This window comes from Engystomops pustulosus, chromosome 4 (genome assembly GCF_040894005.1).
Source record: "Engystomops pustulosus chromosome 4, aEngPut4.maternal, whole genome shotgun sequence".
In the NCBI taxonomy this organism is placed as follows: Eukaryota; Metazoa; Chordata; class Amphibia; order Anura; family Leptodactylidae; genus Engystomops; species Engystomops pustulosus.
The window spans coordinates 59,797,284-59,816,313 of record NC_092414.1 but is presented as its reverse complement, the minus strand read 5'-3'; the positions used below and the strand labels follow the sequence as shown (position 1 = coordinate 59,816,313).

General features: G+C 41.7%; 1 protein-coding gene across 1 annotated transcript; it reads left to right on the top strand.

Moving 5' to 3' along the window:
* Window positions 1-71: 71 nt before the first annotated feature.
* On the top strand, window positions 72-17,062 carry SIMC1 (SUMO interacting motifs containing 1). The gene is made up of 10 exons (XM_072146045.1): window positions 72-300; window positions 2,544-3,146; window positions 3,364-3,587; window positions 4,229-4,298; window positions 5,856-5,998; window positions 6,202-6,285; window positions 7,541-7,669; window positions 8,136-8,298; window positions 9,428-9,506; window positions 15,205-17,062. Exons 1-10 carry the CDS (start codon window positions 196-198, stop codon window positions 15,417-15,419), a joined length of 1,815 nt encoding a protein of 604 aa, XP_072002146.1. The 5' UTR covers window positions 72-195; the 3' UTR covers window positions 15,420-17,062.
* The last annotated feature ends 1,968 nt before the right edge of the window (window positions 17,063-19,030 follow it).

The window sequence follows — 19,030 nt, the reverse complement described above, 5'->3', positions numbered from 1 at the left end:
ATAATAACTGTCAGGACTCCACCGTTTACAGTAACACGTGGGGGGCGTGGTATGACCCGTCCAATGACACGGCGCCCCGCCCTATATGAGCAGTGCGCGGGGCACGGCACGGGTTAGTAGGCGGTGCTGATGGAGTTGGGGGTCGGTGAGACTTCCTGCTCGTCCTCATGACGCCCTGTCACGGGGAAGTCCAGCATGGACGATGTCATAGTTATCAGCCCTTCAGAGGAATCGGAAGACGATGAGCGACTACAGAGAGAACTGAGGAGGAAGCGGCGGCGCAGCACATCGCTCTCTCAGGTGGGCGTCACGTGACGGGCGGCAGCCTATGTGTAGACGGGCGCAAGTGAGAGGGCGGGGGCTGTGTACATTCCCGCTGTCACACGGAGGACCCCGGTGCAGTTACGGGGACAGGTTCCGATTATGGCGCCGGGCTGGAGATCGGTTTCGTTTTCTGTGTAGACGAAAGTGAAAGTTTAGCAGCTCCTACATGCCCGGGTGTGCGCCCTGCGTGCTCCGTCCTCATCCGTATTGTCCTGTACCGTGTGAATATACAGCGCTCGTGTCCGGTCTTCTGTCATATTCCCTGTAAGTTATTATACGAGTGAATCCAGGAGTTGGATCCCTTTTAAAAGCTTGCGGAGAACCTGAAAGTGGCTCCTTTCTGCTCTTTACTAACGGGACCAGAAGTGGTGAGGACCCAATGGATGCGTGAGCCAGAACCTAGCATCCGTTCTGTCTGAATGATCCAAACCTCAAACTGAATGTAGAAGTGCACCTGGTACAGTTGTTGGGCAGTTTTGCCTAATGATAGTCAATGTTTTCAATCGCGGCGTGAATTTTCATATAATTTTCATAATTTAAATGATTTTTGTGACCACATGTGGAAGTGCCCCATGTATTGTAGCTCCGTCTCTATGCCCCCACCACCTGCTCTTCTGCCCTATCCTGTGATGTATGCAGCCTCCTTATCTGGCAGGGTCCACCTTTACCCCTTTTCTATTTTTATAAATGCTCTTTATGAGCTGAAACAGTCAGGTTGATTGTTCAGGCCCTGGAGGACAAGCTGAAGGTCTCAGGGCACCCGCAGGGAGGAACAGTTGTCTCCCAGCTGTTATGTAAGTAATTGCACATCCCTAATACACGCCTGCCTGCTTTCTTCCCAGTCTACTATCATGCTCCATCATGATAAACCAGGGACACTTACTCATACATCCAGACAACATGACTGCGGTAATCTTATAATTGTTATACATGGTCTTCTTCCATCTAAAAATCAGCTTCTAGAATTATTCTAATGAGCCTGAAGGGCCCTGGAGGTTGTTACCGGAACCCCTCCATGCTCTAATTTCACAGGATGTTACAATGAGCAGAGCAGGTCTCCCCACCCCCTAGACTTTCTGCAGCTGCTAGATTACACAGGCAGCGGAGGCTTTTAATCCTCCTAATGTAGGGATAGTGGCTGAATACTAATGGCTGCATCATGGCTACTATTGTCAGCTCTGGATTGACACATTTCTGAGAATACTCCCCACTCCACCCCCCCACCCCCGCCAAAAAAAAAAAAAGGAATCTTTGTCCTCACCTTAAAGGAACTTAAGAAAAATTATTATTACATTATGTGTTTCCCTCCTACAAAATGTTGTAAATTGAAAACCTTTTTTGTTAGAACTTCTACAAGTGACCATAGCAAAAGCAATGAATATTTATCCCACGTGTTTTTAATAATAAATACAGAGCACTACTGGACAGGCTGCCCTTACCTACCGCTTTCTAAAATCAGATATTAGAAGTATTGAAGGAGAACTGGTCACCAAAGAACTTCCCCACAAACCACACAGTACCTTTGTAGATGGTTTTATACATGGGATTAATCATAATTCTTCTAATGAAGACTTTTGGGTACCTCTGTTAGTCATGGGGCAGAGAGCTGCAGTGTGCAGTCTGTATACCTCACCTCCGCACTGTCACTGCTAATACATGACTGAGAGACTTGCAACTCTCAACAATTCCTGTGGGCAGCATGAGGTTGATTTCTCTTCATACAGTCCAGCCTCTCTCAGCCCCCACCTTTCTGAGGGAGTTGTTAATGATTTAGCAGTGCTGAGTAACACACTAGCCCTGTCTGTCTCTCAACCAGCTGTGGTTTTATCCAGCCAGTATTTTCTTTTAGCCAATAACTTGGCAAACAGGAAATTTGGTTGCCCTCCTTCCATTCCCATTGTTGAATGCAGATTGCATCCCTGGCCTAAGCTATGTTACAGGAAGTGGGGGGCACTTAGTAGCAGGGACCAGTTTTTGTTGAACTGGAATTAAAGGGTGAGCCCAGGTCACAGGGGCTTTAGTTCGTGGCCTTTGTTTAGTTTCTCGGTATTTGGTATTATAGCTCACAGCAGCTTGGATTTGTGTGAACTTGGCTATAATAGCAGATACTGATCAGGTTCTTGGAGTCTGAGCCCTTGTAGAAGGGTCATTGAAGCAATGAATAATGACCTTGGTAAGTCTGTATACCAGTATTTACAACTTGTTTCATTACCTTTCAGGACGTTATTGATCTGACTGATTGCGGTGATGTATTTGGCGATGATGATGATGTCATAGACTTGACCAGTCATGAAGACGATGCATTGCATGACTTGTATCAAGGGAATGTAGAATCTGAATCCATCACTTCTCTACCTGAAGGCTTGGACCCTGAAAATGAAGACGCTCTCAGCTCTCCCATAAGTACAGCATCTTGTAATGGCAATGATGTGCAATCTGATGACCTGTCAAGTGAAAGCAGCTTGACAAGCACAAGCAGCCTATACTCCGCACGGAGTGTAACAGACTCTAGTCACCCACATGACGGCCTTCCTGGAAGTAAGGATACACTTCTCACTTCTGAAAACATGAAACTTCCTTGTGTAGATTCTTCACAATTCAGAGACTGGTCTGATCAAGCCACTTCCAATTCGGACTGTGAAAGTGTGTTCTCTGAAATGGGTACCCAGGATCCACACATCACTAGCTCCACTCCAGCCTTATGTCCAGCAGTGCAGAAAGACACCTTCTGCCAAATCAACAGGTCTCTCTTGTACAAGCTGCGATACTTCAAGAAGCCTCCTGTCACTCATTTGTTTCCTCATACCCTAAGACTTGGCAAGGTAAGAACAGCTGAGGGATGTGTGTAGTGTTCTGGGGAGACTTATGCCAGTGTCATTTGCACCATGTAAACCTTGCTTCTGCTCCATGACTACACATGAAATCTTTGCTAGACGTCCACTAGGAGAGTTGAGAAGTTTAGAGTATGAAGCTGAAACGTTTCTTTGCACCTTCTGCTGGTTGACTTTGCTCAGGGTTCATACTTTGCCTTTGTTTCAGAGCGTGCACCCAGTCCCAATGCCGTCAACCCGTGTGAACATAGTAAACCACACAAAGGATGAAAGCTTCCACCAAGGCACATTGTATTTCCTGTCTGAGTTTGTATCTGCAAGTCACTCCCCACCAAAAGACCTTGTCAGTCACGTGATCAATGCGGTTCTCCTGGGAGCAGACGACGAAACCACAAGACACGATGCCTACATGATCCTAATGAAGATTCAGAGGTAGGGGAGAATTAGATTAGAATTGTGTTCTTGGGGTATATTCAGGAATCCGTCCTAAGGGTGATGCCACACATTGTGGTTTTGGACTGTTTAAAAGCCTTCGTTTTCAGTCTGTTTAAAAACGCATGCGTATTTGAATGTTTACCCTGCGTTTGGCTGCTTCGAACCTGTTTATTTGCATTTCTAGAAGTGTAGGGAGCTGTGAAACAGATTAATACCAGCCAGACACATGGTTAAAATTCAAAAACGCATGCGATTTTAAATGGACTGAAAACGCAGGCTTTAAAATGGTCCAAAAACGTGAAGTGTGGCATCACCCTCAGAGTATACTCTCTAGTTGTTATGCATCGTATATGTTATCAGTTGCTTACGTGCAATTCCTCCACAATGACAATTGAACTCCATGGGGCACATGAACAATGTTGTTGTGTGGATTTTAATTCAAAGGCTTATGTACTCATATTGCACATCTCATATTGGGGATCTTCTAGGAGAGGCTTGTGGTGTAGATCTAGCGGGTGGAGACTGCCCTGTGGCTTCATTAGATAGTAAAAGAAAAAAAGTGGCCAAAGGTGTATTTGCTGGGCTGCTATAATACTCTTATCTATCTAACGATGTGAACTCTATTCTTCTATTCTTAGGCTACATCCGGCTACCTCCGAGTCGGTGGCATGGGAGTGGAACCTACTTTCAGAAATGATGACAAAACAGGTATGGTAAAATATGTTGCTTCATAATGTACATGACCTGCTTGTTGTAGCACATTTACATGTGTGCAGCCGTGTCTATTATAAAGGAGTTGATAAAGGATACAAAGAGTAATTGCCACTGTTACATAGTTAACGGGGTATTCAACACAGACCGGATTCTTGACTATACTCAGGAAAACAAAATAACACTCTAATTCAATATTAACAAAAATACAGCATTTGGACAGATTCCAACCTGTCTCGGTCCTGGTGTTTATATTTTGGTTGTCACTGGATACGACCAGATTCCTCTGGCATGAATCGCTTTTATTGTACTTCAGGGGGAGGGGCAGGAGGAAGTGTGCACTACAAACAGGCACTTCCTGTCCTGCAGCAGCTCTACAGACAAGATAGGTTCAGGATCTGAGTTGGTGGGGGAGGCATAGCAGTCCTGACTGTATTTTATAGGTGAGGTAGCAGAAGAGCTGAGTGTGTTGTTGTGTGTCAACAGCAATAAAACTGAGTAAAGTTGCAAAGTAAGGGGGTTAAACTTCGTGTAAAATTTGGGTGTTAAATTTGAGAACCTTTATTACACCAAAAAAATTCAGTGGGTTATATCATTGGATTTTTCTGTTATGTCCTAAATCAGCAGATGCTGAGGCTTTATTAGAGTAGTTCTGAATATATTGATGTGATGTGCTGCTCCCTAGTAACTATTAGGAACTTTGAGACAATCCTATAATTGGATTTAATAGAATCCTTGAAGCTGGAACTTTATTTTAGAAAAAGTAAGATTTTAAAGCGATTGTCCACATTCCGCAGATAGGTATGGTTTATGTAAGGAAAAGTTGTATAATTTTCTAATATATGTTCTGTATCAATTCCTCACGGTTTACTAGATCTCTGCTTGTTGTCCTTCTATAGAAAGCTTCTGTTTACTTCCACTGGAAATCTGTCCATGGTCATGTGATATCACACAGGTGCATGGCTCGTTAGTATCACATAGTAATCAGAGCTGTATAACTTAAAAGTGGACAATCCCTTTAACATTAATATATGCATCATATAGAGTAGAGGTGCACACTCTTTATTTACCACCAAAGAAGCGCCAAGGGGGCGGAGGTAACATTTGAGACCCTGGAAACTTCCTCAACATGGATATGAGTGTTGTCCGAATACAAATTAAGGCACACGGGGAGATTTATTAAATCTTATAAAGATGACCGTCTATAACTACTATAATCTGCTGAGAAAACGTCATTGTGATTATTAAAACCTGTTGAATCATTTACTATTGGCTATTTGTGAGCAAGAATGTTCTTCATGAGTAAAAAGCTTTTAATTTTCATGCAATATATGGATTTTCCTTGAACCCTTACCTATGTAATGGGTATTAGCATTGCCATACATTTTATAATCCTCTAAAGTATGCATAAATTTTGAGGGGAAGATGGATAAATGGGGCACAGATGCAGACTATAAGCTTCTTTTTTTTTAATGAAAAAAATTGAGGTTTTAAACTTTGGGGAGGGAGGATGACTTGGGGATAACGCTGGTTATTTATCCAATTTCTGCTTAGGTAGACAAGACTTGTTGCCTTTTCCTCCAGTATGTGGTTCAGACATTGGATGATGACTTCCACCTCTGCTTACAGAGAAGAGCTCTACATAGGTGTCTCTGTAAATCAATGCTGTCTTGTGACAAGAGTTTCTGTAATGTCAAGTAAGTGTCATCTATGGACCTGTACACCCCTGTAAATAAAGGGAAACTAGATCCTATTTACTTGTATACCTGCCAGATGCTGTTTGCGTGCAGTCTATTGCCTCTCCCATTAAACACTGTAGCTTGATCAGAGATTTGGCACATGGCGATGTCTGCTGTTCTCTACTGTCTGGGGTCTTATTGATGGATGTAATGTGTTGCAGACAAGTCATTCATTGGATAATAGACACCGTGGGACAGATGCCTGAACACATTGCCGATTCCTATTCACAAAGTGACCAAGAAAGGTAATTCCATTTTATTTCTCTTATGGAAATAGGGTTTTCTTAAGCTCATTGTCAAAAAAATGCACCCAGATGGAAATGTCAGATCTCTGCGTGCAGTTATGCCAAAGGCACGTATGTACTTTTGGCTAGTGTACCTCTAGTGAGTGACATTCCTAGTTGACAGACTTTGTTAGAGTGCAGGATGATAGTTTATTAAAAACTGTCTATAACGTAGGCTGTTGTGACCTAATAGTTGGGAGCCGTGGGCTCCAGGTGGCTGACCACTAGTGGAGAATATCACCTTGTCTGTTGACAAGCATGTGTAACTCAGTTTTCGTGGCACACTCAGGACACCCCTGATCGGGATTTGATGTCTTGGTGCCCTGTTGGTTAAATAAATAAAATCCAGGTTCTGTTTGGGATCTTGTTGTTGGGGGTCTCTGCCCCACATGATGGTGTGATGTTTCAGGAGCCCTCCCATTTGGTGACCCAGAGTAGTGATGGGAGAGACCGTATGGGCGAAAGTAAAAATGTTTCCGCAGGATAACACTGACCCACAAACTATGGACAAATGATCCGCAGGATACTATACAGAACCTGCCTCCAGGGCCAGCTGTATCTCCTCTTGCGGCACCTCCAGCCTGGATACCACTAGGCACTAGTGATGCTGCAATGGCTATGACCAGTTATCTGTGGGTGTGAGAAACAGACCATCCCCGGGAGATGCTGGGAGTAGAGACAAACACAGGTGACACATGTTGCTTAGTGCTCCATCACATTCCCCCCAGAGCATTCAAATCATGTTTATTACTTACAGTGAAATCCTGGCACTGCCCCTCACAATCTCTAAGAACATGTGACATATGGCATCATGTGTACTCTTATGTCATCAAAATCCTTTATGTAAAGCTGGAATGTGCAACTAATAATAAAGATAGTCTAGTGAGGGGAAAGTGTCCTGCAGAGTCCAGCTACAGCTGTCATTCAAAGATCTGTACAATGTCTATGCTAAGGCAAAAGGTCAATTCAGACACATGGCAAGAACTGTGTTCAAATACTATACTATATTGAAGTACTATTTCACTTATTAGTCAATTTACATTCAGACTAGTATTCGCCATTTGTGGAGTAAATGCTTACATTCAGCTTTACATACACACATATATATCTCTAGCGCTCTATCGGTTTCATATAGTTTATAGGATTTTTGGCCCCGAGTGTATATTGTTCCCACTTTTTGGGGGAGAAAATACTAACCCTTGTTTCTGTGGCACAGGGTGGTTTTCCTCTTGCAGCGTATGCTGTCCATAGCCGTGGAAGTGGATAACTCTCCTACAATGAACTCCAACAAGATAGCGGATTACATATTTCCTTATGTCACAGTCCTAAAGACGCGGAGACAAAGGTAGTTACGTTCACCTACCATTTGGATGGGTACAGTTTATTTAAGCTTTTCCAGTAAAAAAATAGTATCAATATGTATAGTATGAAAAATAAAATGTACATATTTTTAAGCTAAACCTAAAAACTATACTACGTATAAAATAAAAGATGAATTTGCATTATTTTGGGTCAACAAAACTGTTCTCTAATTGTATTTAATAAAAAAAATGATCTGCTTAGCTTCTGCCGCTTGCATGTGTGCTCCTTACTGGCTGAGCTGTCGGCATGGCTGCCTTCTCCTTCCCTGAGTGATCTCTTAGGCTCATAACTGGCCAGAGGTGACACCATGGAAGGAGGGGGGGCGGGGGTTGGAGGGTTTAGGGCAGACACTGAGGAAGACTAAAAAGAAGACAAATTTGTGCAGTGTGGAAGCCTAGGAAAATGCAATTGATATATTTGTTTGTTTGTTTTGGTTTTCTTCTTCTTAGAGAGCGGTTTTTTAACAGTACAGAAAATACTCTGCTTCGAGCAAAGATCCTGGAGGCAATCTTCCAGCGTAGTTGTCCATTGCTCCAAACCTCAGACACTTCCCTCACTTTTGGCAAAATACTGTACTTCATTTCCAATTCTTCACCAAGTCTGGAGAGTGAGGTAACTGTTTAATGACTATCGTTGTTACAGTACAAGACCGTGTAAAAAGCAATCGGGCTGCAGTTTTGACTATACAAAGCTGCATACATTTATTATTTAGCCCCTGCGATCTGTGTAACCATACCTTTGTGTTGGTACTGAAGGAATGAACTTGTATTCCATTTATGTAGCTGGACTTGGATCATTGGAGAGGGGGATGTCCTGACAATGTTGTGTTTTGATCTCTGCAAACTGACCCTCTACAGACCCTCCTCCCTTCCTGCTGAAATGTCTTGCTGCTCTTACTACTGATTTTACGCAGCAGTGCACCTGAGTGCTCCATGTACAGCTACAATCCTGGAATGTAAATGTATTTTTCAGTCTTTCTAAGTAGGCTGCTTTGAAGGCTCACATACTGGGCATCTGAAACCTCACACAGCGGACCATCGATAACTAGTGCGTGTGGTGCTATAGTTAACCTTTTAAAAACCATGGCTGTAGCCGACTACAGCATTAAAACACATTTTATTGTAGTATAATAGGGGTTCCAAAATAAGTACCGTATTTTTCGGACTATAAGGCGCACTAAAAATCCTTAGATTTTCTCAGAAATCAAAGGTGCGCCTTATAGTGCAGTGCGCCTTATATATGAACCGTACTTACAGACAACAGCTGGCTTGAACTGTGCACAGGTCTGCCACCTGCTGGTCATTCATCCTTATAATCAGGTGCGCCTTATATATGAACCTAGACGTTTTAGCAGGCATTTATTGATGGTGCGCCTTCTACTCCAGTGCGCCTTATAGTACGAAAAATACTGTATATTCCATAAGATAAACTTTTAAAATATTTACAAAACATTTACATGATCAAAAGGTGGTGCTGTAAAATAAATGATCCCACAAATATGACACCTGATGCACACAGACCTACAAACAATTGCAATGTGCAGCCTTCTCCTGGTTTCAAAAATATTCATATCAGATTTGTGGTTGACTTTCATTAAAATAAGTGCAATTGTCAAATACCTTCCGTGATCTTTGTAATGAAAAAAAAATTCTATTCCTCCTTTGTTCACATTACATGTTACGAGTTGTAAACCCCATATCTTGGCTATACATGATAAAATAATGAGCGCTTTATTTTGCAGGGTCCTGAGTGGGAAAGATGGGATGAAATGCTGCATCATATAATCACCCTGTGCCTGAGTTTACAGACTGTGATAACAGGTAGATGTGTCCTGGAGCTATGCGACTCATTAGACCTTTCTTTTGTAGCTGTTTTGATAGTTTTAGTTCTTGCGTATTTATAATATAAACTGTGCATACATGTGTCCTCCGGGTAAATCTGCTTTATGGTTTTGGTTTATAAATATTGATGCAGAATACGGAGGGTGAAAGCGACTTAAGGCTCATGCATACACTAGCATAGGGCGCTGATGACCCCTGCCCTCTCCATAGAAAATTGTGTTTGTAATGGCCAAAGATAGAGCAAGCTCCATTATTGTTATTTTTTTTTGCGGGGACCATACCCATCTATGGGAAGGTATTTATATCCCTTAGACAATCGTGTGTATGGTGGGCCTAAGGCAGTGGGCAATATGTCTGGCACAGTGCAGAGAGGATAACTAATGGGGGATATACAGGCAGTGCTCAAGTAACACTTGACTTGGACAGACCTGGAGGCTACCAAAGGTGCCTGTAATGAAGCTTTATTGACAACCCAAACTTGTGAAAATCCACTTGCCTCGGGGACAAAAAAAAAAAATTAATCTGGCTTTACATTTACCAAATATACCTGTTCCGACTTACATACAAATTTTGCTTAAGAACAAAACTACAGAATCTCGTCTGTAATTCAGGGCATCTAAAAACACTCTTGGCATTGTAAATCGTCCTTTCCTTGGTGTTGTTGATGAACAGAATTGCTGCAACTTGGCTCCAATTAAGATAAATGGAAGCTGAACTGCAGTTAATAGCTGGTACAACACCTTTAAAACTTGGTGTTAGGGTTTGGGCCCAGAGCAATTAGTGTGGGCCCAGGTAGTCACTCCAGCACAGAGTTTGCCAGACAGGTTGATGGACTCGAGGCAGCCCTGGATAGCCCAGGATGTGCTGCGATCAGCAGTAACACTTCACGGCCTACCTGAGAACCTGAGTACCACAGGGTCGTTTATCTTCGGAGATTACTTTTCCAGGACCCCAAAGTAGTATTAACACCTTCCTGCCAATGGCCATTTTCATTTTTGCCGCGGCCTTTTTGCAGTTCCATTTTTACTCCCCACCTTCAAAAATCCATAACTTATTTATTTTACCATGTACAGAGCTGTGTGAGGGCTTGTTTTCTGCATAACAAATTGCACTTTGTAGTGACTATTTAATATTCCATGCCGTGTAGTGGGAAGCGGGAAAAAAAATCCAAATGCAGTGAAAATGGTGAAAAAAGCATTTGCAATATTTTCTTGTGGGCTTGGGTTTTATTTTGTGCCCCAATTGACATGTCTACTTCATTCTTTGGGTCGATACAACAAAGGGGAAACCAAATTTATATACTTGAGTATAAGCCAAGTTTTTCAGCACAAAAAATGTGCTGAAAAATCTCACCTTGGCTCATAGTACAGTCAAGAAAAAAACAGTGTGTAAAATTTGGGGATTCGGGTCGCTTATACTCGAGTATATACGGTAGGTTTTATGTTTTCATACATTTTATAAAAATTAAAACCTCCTGTACAAAAAAATTCTTCATTTTGCTGTCTTCTGGCGCAAATAACTTTTTTCATAATTCGTTGTTTTCAACAATGCTACAGTTTCGAGGACTTTTGATCACTTTATGTTGAAGTTTTTTTATATTTTTCAAAATGGAAAAAAAAATTTCGACTTTGTTTGCTATTTTCTGTTACGGTGTTATACGCCGGGGAATAACAATTATTATATTTTGATCACCAGTATGTGGTTAACCACTAGGAATACGTTTTTTAAATTTTGATTGAGACTTCAGGGACTTCTGTGGACCGAGGAAAGCATGAACATTTGGACTTTTCATGTGGCCGCCTTCACTTGGCAATTTGGTCCCAAATACACCTGACCGGTTCCCTTAACTTTGCTTTCCTGTGCCACAATACCCACTTTACCCTACTGACCCCTCTAAATCTGATTCCCTAGTCCTTCCAAGTGTCCATCTACTTTTTATTCACCACATGTGGCTTAGGCCTCAGTTAGATTTGGGCCATGAGCAGGATACCTGCATCATAGTCGCTCAGTCCTGGCCTCTGGTCAGGACTATGGTCACTGTATGCTGGTAAGATTAATCACTATTTGCTCCTGGTAGAATTGTAATATTGTCCTTTTCATAGTGGTCTGTGTTTATTATCAGTGATGGTGTTTGTTGATGTAATGGTGGTGGTCACCACGTGGCCTTATTATATGTCCTTTCTATAATATTGAGCTAAATTGCTGTGTTAGTACTTTGAGATGGCTACATGGAGTTTGGTCCGCAATAGATTCGCCATCACCACCCTAGGGTATTTTAACTCTGGGGGGGTGAAAGAGCTCCTGAATTTGCTACTGATCTGTAACGGTGTGCCACAGACAGTGATACTGATGGAATGAAATGACAGTTCTTGGTGTCTTAATGCCCTGGACTGCAAGAGGACCCCTCGCATGTTGAACCCTCTGGGTGCTCGCTTCACAAATCGCTCGCACTAAACCTTCAAATTCTGGCAGTGAGTGAGAGCAAGTATTTTGCCAGGGATTGGCGCTCCTTTATGACATAGAAGGGAGTGACAAACTCTGGCAAATTGGAAGCACTCACTCACTGCTGGCATTTGCAGGGTTAGCCCCTGCGATCTATGCAGTAACACCCAGGCTTCATGGAGAGGGCTCAGCCTCGATGCCCACCAAAGTATTATTTGTACATGTTTTGTGGCAAGGGGTTGAGAACCTAAAATATAAAAGTTGCATACTTGACGTCGGTGCATTGTGAAGTAATCCTGCTCTTCAGCATGTGTGGCTGTCAGCTTTGTGGTGACTGTGCAGTGTTATCTCACTAATCTAACACAGTAGCTTCTCTGACACTGCCTTCTGCTAAATGGATGCTTTCAGAGAAGATTATCTTAACACAGCCCCTTCTCTCTGACATTGAAGAGGTTTACAATGGTCACATAGAAATGACTGTAGGGGATAGAAAGAAAATTCAAACTTACTATTTTAGTTTATGACTTTTAAATGCTGCGACGTGAGTTCACTGCAAAAGGGCCCACTGAGGCTCTGCAGCCCAGGTGCCTACTGAAACCTGGTGCTGACCCTGACATTACAGCCAGATAAGGAGTGAAAATGAACTATAAGCATGACACAAATTAAACCCTGCAGGGAAGCCTCCTGTTTGCTATGATTACATTTTTATTTTAAAATCAAGGAGATAGAGGGGTGTGGGTGTGGTGGGGTAGACGACAAAATACTTTTATATGCTGACGACATCTTATTACATTTAAGAAATTCTGAGAAATCTGTCCCTCTAACAATGGGGATATTAGACGAGTTCAAATTTATCTCAGGACTGGAGATTAATTGGAAAAAGTCGACCCTATGTGAATTGGATAAATCTAATTTGGAACAGGTAGGGGAACTCCGTATTCTGAACCCAGGCGAGACTTTTGAATATTTGGGATTAAAAATTAGTCCAAAGGTTATGGAATATGCCGAACTTAATCTCTCACCCCTGATTGGAAAAATTAGAAATAAAATTAAAATATGGAATAAATTACCTCTTAGTAGAGCAGATCGGATCGCCTTAGCGAAAATTATCTGCCTCCCGCAAATACTATACATTTTATCAAATAGTCCTTGTTGGATCGAAGATAGATGGTTTAGGTTGCTACGAAGGATATTTAATGATTTAATTTGGGGGAGAACCAGGATCCGATTAAAAATAGAGTTTTTTTTTGTAAAGATAAAGATAGGGGAGGGGTTTCTTTCCCATCCCCCTTTCACTATTTTCTTTCATCACAATTGCAATTCATAGGGGAAAGTAGAAACTCGGCAGTGTTTAAGGAGCTGCTGAAAAAGTTTAATAATATAGGAAATAATATATTTACACTATTAGAGTCTGGAAGGTTGACGAAAGAGAAGGGAGAGAAACTTCCAATCACGAATTTGATTCACAACACATGGAAATGGTTTAGAACCCTTTTAGGAACTCAGGGTTCCATTATCTTTTCTCCTTTGTGGCACAATGAGCACATTACAGAACTATGTAAAATAGATTCACAATTTTGGAGAAACAGGGGCTTAAGGTATATTCCTGATTTATTTCACGAGGGTTTATTAGTGTCCTTCGACAAATTGAAAAAGGGCCATCAACTAAAAGACAACGATTATTTTAACTACATCCGACTGAGACATGCAGTTGGAGCAGAAACTAACAAGGATTATTTCAAAGTGGAGAACTGTGGTTTAATGTCTTTTTATTCTCACTCTGGTTAATGCCCCAAAAAACTTATCAAGAATATATAGAGGAATAATGATAGAGGTAGAGAAGAACCTTACACATCCCAGCCAAAATAAATGGGCAAAGGTCTGCGGTACACTAGTAAAATATACTTCAAAGAACTTGAACCATAGACTAATTCAATTAAATATTCTTTACAGAATCTATTACTCCCCAGATATTCTGTATAAGGCCAAATTGAGAGACAACTCGAGATGCAATAGATGTCAGGAGGAGGGAGCAGACATTACACACATTTTATGGAATTGCATTAAGATAAAAAAAACTCTGGATGGAGATATATGAGTGCATCACGGAGAGATTGGAAATTAACTTAGCTTTTGATGCTTCAGTGGCTATTTTGGGACTTATTCCAGCTTCAGGGATGTCTAAGGTGAAAAGCCTCTTAGTGCACAAATTACTTTTTAACGGGAGACTGTTATTGATAAGAAATTGGAAAGGGGGAAACACCCCCAAAATAAAAGAATGGCATATATTAGTTGAAAGAATGATGAATTTTGAAACAACCCCTCTGGGAGGTTCTATGGAAGGGAACCTAAGAGATAAGAATGAATCTGATTGTTGGTTGGAGTGGAGAACAGTTCAAATATGACCCGATGATACCTCTTTGTTAATTCCTATTTTTTATTTATTTATTTTTTTCTCTTCTTTTTTCTTTTGTTTTGGGTGGTGATTCCTCCATCGGTGCAGGGGTGGGCATGGGGGATTGGGGGGAGGGGTGGGTTGCTCTAAAGCGTAACAACGGTTTCTTGTTGTGTCAGAACGATGTAATAATGAGATTTGGTGTTTTCTGTGCTGTCAGACAGTCGCACCATTATATCTGTGTTAGTAGTTGCGTCTATTAACATTATTTACTGTCTGCAGTTACTTTGCCAATAACTTCTGACAATACCTGAATAGTCCATTTGGGCCAGTTGATAGTCTCGCTTAGACCACCAGTTTAATATTTTTGGATGATAAAGTTGACTATACTAGATCAGAGCATCGTATGACCGATATAAGTTATATTTGCTGTGAATTATATTTAATGGAAATTTTTGAAAAATAAAAAATTTATAAAAAAACAAAAAAAACAAATCCTCTTTGCCATCAATCCTATGATGGTTCAGCCCAGCATCACAGGTGCAGCTAGAGGGCAGGACACAGTGGCTCAAATGACAGAGCAACAAACAAGGGATCATGGCCACTTGTGTGTAAGTGACAGGGGGACAGTGGTTCTCTTTGGTGTGTAACCTATAGGGTGTATGTTACCCAGTATGACAGTATGACACCCACGTCTATAGTAAAAGCCTTGCTGCCTGCTGTAGGATGTCCTCTACTGGAGGAAAAGGGGGGCTGAATCCCAGCAACCCTGTATTTAGCACTGCTTTATTATGAGAAGTGTGTTCCTACATGTGTTAACTAATAAGCCATGTCTTGCAGGTCACTTGCGAACGCCTGTTATTGACCGTCCGGATAAAATTCTAAAGAGTCCAGAGAGTCCATTGTGGCAGTCGGAGGATATCCAGAATTCCGACGTAAACATTTCAATCTCCCGCTTCCAGCAGCGGACTTCTCTGGGAGCAGAACCTCCTGCGGCTATTCTACATAGACTGTTCCTCCTGCGCTCTCTACTACGTATGGCTGTGAAAAGGTAGAATGAGCTCTGTATATCGGCCGTAGAAGACAATGCCGAAGGTTCTTGTTTTTAATGAATTTTTAGCAGTGGTAAGTTTTTTTAATGTAAGGAGGCTGCAGGATTCAGCACTTTGTTAATGTACATAAAATTTGCTTTGTATATAATGAACTTTTACATAAACTTTAGAGCGAGTATTTTGTAATGAGAGGAGATCATGAATGCTGAATGCTGACGTGCCTTTCTTAGTGGGCAAACAGTGACGCAACTGTGCCCCGTGCAGTGCTGGTGCTACACCCCATTTACAATATGTGATATTTCACTGGTGATGTAAAGCAGAAATGTATATTCACATGCTGCAGATATTTATAGCTCTGTATGCCATCCATTCAAATGAGCTGGTTTGGCCAAGTTTAGATTAAAAACAACTTTAGTCTGGAGCTTAACAATCAAATTTTGGTTGTGAGTAAGGGTAGTCCAATTTTAGACCTCTTAGGGGTGCAGCCAGTGATGCTGTAGTACTAGGAATACCTGCCAGTCAGGTCTAAATAGTAATGTCCTGTATACTGCTCTAGTTACTGAACTATTCTACTGGCTATTGCCGCTGAAACTAATACAGTAATCCATGATCTGAGTTGTATCCATCATGGACCAGGCATGCAGTTCCTGGGCAGGCGCCATATTGAGAGGGGACGCTATGTCACTTGATGGAATAGACATCAGTTCTCTGCCCCAGCTATTGAGGATTAGTACTGCACATTTATATAATAGTCATCACTATATTATACAGCGCATGACTATTAACCTGTCCCATTTAAAAGGAGTGTCAGATCTACAGGCAGCATGTTATATAGTAGGAGGAGCCAAGCCGATTGTATGTCCAAGCTGCATGTTACAGAGCAGGAGGAGCTGAGCTATCCAGAAGTTTCTATTGTACAAAGGACACCTGAAAACTCAACCATATGTCCATAAAGACCTGTGGGTGGTTAAGTGTCCCAAATCAACATTTAGTTTGTCTCCCTGTGCCCGCTATTAAAATATAAAACCTTTTTTACTTGCATTGTTTCAGGGGTGCCTGTACAGTGAATATGGCGTACTACTCCCCGGTACTATTGGGCATACACCGTGGGTACAGCACTTACACATTAAAGCCAGGGTGTACTGCTCCAGCTTCATTGAATTACTGTGCTTATTGGACCCATTTCTAGGTAATTAAAACAAATCTATACTTATAATAGCTGGAACACAAGGCGATTTTTAGCACTGAACAATTGGTAGGTGGTTTAGGGTTTCTAGAAGTCTGTGTTAAGCTCCTCCTCCTTGACTTTATACAACCAATTTACAGCTCACTTTAAAGTTCATTTTCTGGATGAAACATTGGGCCTTAAAAGAAACAAACTAGATGGTGTTATGCTGCTTGTCAAAATTCTGGTAGCGTTAGGCCAATTGCTGATGATGGGTTCCCTTTAAACCAATTCAGAACATGACAGAAAGTGAAAGAAAGTAATGAATATGCAAGAATAGGTTTCTATTTACTAGGATTTGGCCAAGAAGCTGATATCTGGCATGCAGATATCAGAAAAAGTGGGGTTAAAACTGGAAATATTAAGTCATTTTATGAACTTTATCTATTTGTCACAATTAAAGGGTTTGTCCAGTTTTGTACCATTTGTCCCTGGTGGTCTAAAGATGCAATTTAAGTTATTTAAAGGGGTTGTCTGAAAAAAAAAATGTTAAAAATAACAAACTTTTGGTTTCCTCTGAAGTGTGTGGCCCCTTCAGTCACTGCCGGTCTGTTGTTATACAGTGGTGACAACTGCTTTCCTGTGTCTTGTATTCAGCTGTAGCAAGGACGTTTTATTGGTGCAATGTCAAGCTTGAGCCTCTATATACCAGAGGCTAGTGATGTGAGGAGCTGTGCTGGATACTAATAATTGTACTAGTTGCAGTTATCTTGTTAGAGGAGCTGAGTATATTGTATAAACCATCTGTAGGCAGTGTGTTATAGAGCAAGAGGTGCTGAGTCAGTTGTATATTCTAGTGGGTTGTCCTACTCACTGACTACCCCTGAATGCACAGGAGGATGTCAGAGTAGGGCCGTCCATTATACAGTTGTAGAGAAAGATTTGGTACAAAGAAAACCCAGAGCTGCACAGCATAAAGCCAGTGCCATAGGGTGCAGTCACACATATTTAAATGCAATGGAACAGAGAGGGGCTTGTGCTGGTGGCATCTCCTAGCTACAGACCCCTGCTTCTCATGGGAGAAGCAGATACAGTCAGCACAAGACCCTCCTCATTCCTGTTATGCGTTTCATAATGTGTGACTGTATCCTTGGTATCTAAATACATTCCAAAAATAAAGTGAATACAATGTTTCAGTGCTAGGACTTCATCAAACCCATGACAATCAATCTTTTATCAGAAATCATGTTTTATGCTAGAAACTAGTGCGAGCCCCAAGTGTAGGTTTAGGTTTTGTGTCTGTGCCACCCACACCCACGTTCTTGAGAAATGGGAGTGTTGGGATGAGATTTACTTTGTGATGTAAATTCTATAGAATCTACTGGTGTGGACTGCAGCTTCAGTTGTAAGGCATGGAACTCTTAAAGGGATTTCTCTGTTTTACACTGTTTGATCCAGTGCTGTACATTGCATGTCTCTGTTGTGCTGGGCCCAGCCATGTGAGGTGCAGGGCCGCATCATACAGGACAAATGTCTTAAACCATTTGTTTTTACACTGGGGATTGGAGCCCTTTGTGGAGTTGGAATACTCTTTATTCTTAAACTTGTGGGACCTTGGGGCATGATTGTGCTCCTACTGGCTTAGACAACATCATGCCCAGTCAGGCTGGTATTGAATGGCTATGCCTGCCCTCAGAATTCAACCAGCTCTGCTATAGCAGTTCAGGCAAAAAATAAAAATCCTTTATCTTCACACTTAACTTTCCTAAGCGGTCTAAAATCTGTGCCTATACTCCATTTTATATCCCCATGCTTATTTGTTTCCAGCTTTGATTTTGGATACAGCCCTTAATTTGATTAATTGGCCCCATTGGGGACTTTACCCCACCCCCCAAATACTTGAAAGTTAAGAGTAGCAATAGTGAAGTTGATCACAGCATCTAAGATAGAGTCAGACTCCTGCAGTCAATCAATAATACAACCATATAACATTAGGGACAAAGTCTCCACTAAACTTTACAATAGGATAAAGACCCGCCCATCTAGCTGTGCTACAGTGTCACTCAGAATAGCGCTCCATATCAGCATATTATATCCCTTAAAGCAGTGATGGCAAACCTTTTAGAGATCGAGTGCCCAAAATGAGACCCAAAACCATTTGCTTTTCCCAAAGTGCCAACATGGCAATTTAGGCAGTAACAAACTTATTGCTACCAGAATCTTTGACCTCCAATCCAACACCTTTTCACTCTTCGGACAGGAACAAGCAGCACAGGATGGGTCACTTTAAAATAGCAGGACAGTACTTGGACTGCAGGAAGATGCCATGTCTGCCAAACTCTGTGCCTGGGAGACAGCCTGTGTGCCCACAGAGATACCTCTGAGTGCCATCTCTGGCACCAGTGCCATAGGTTAGCCACCACTGCCTTAAAGGGTCAAGTCACATCAA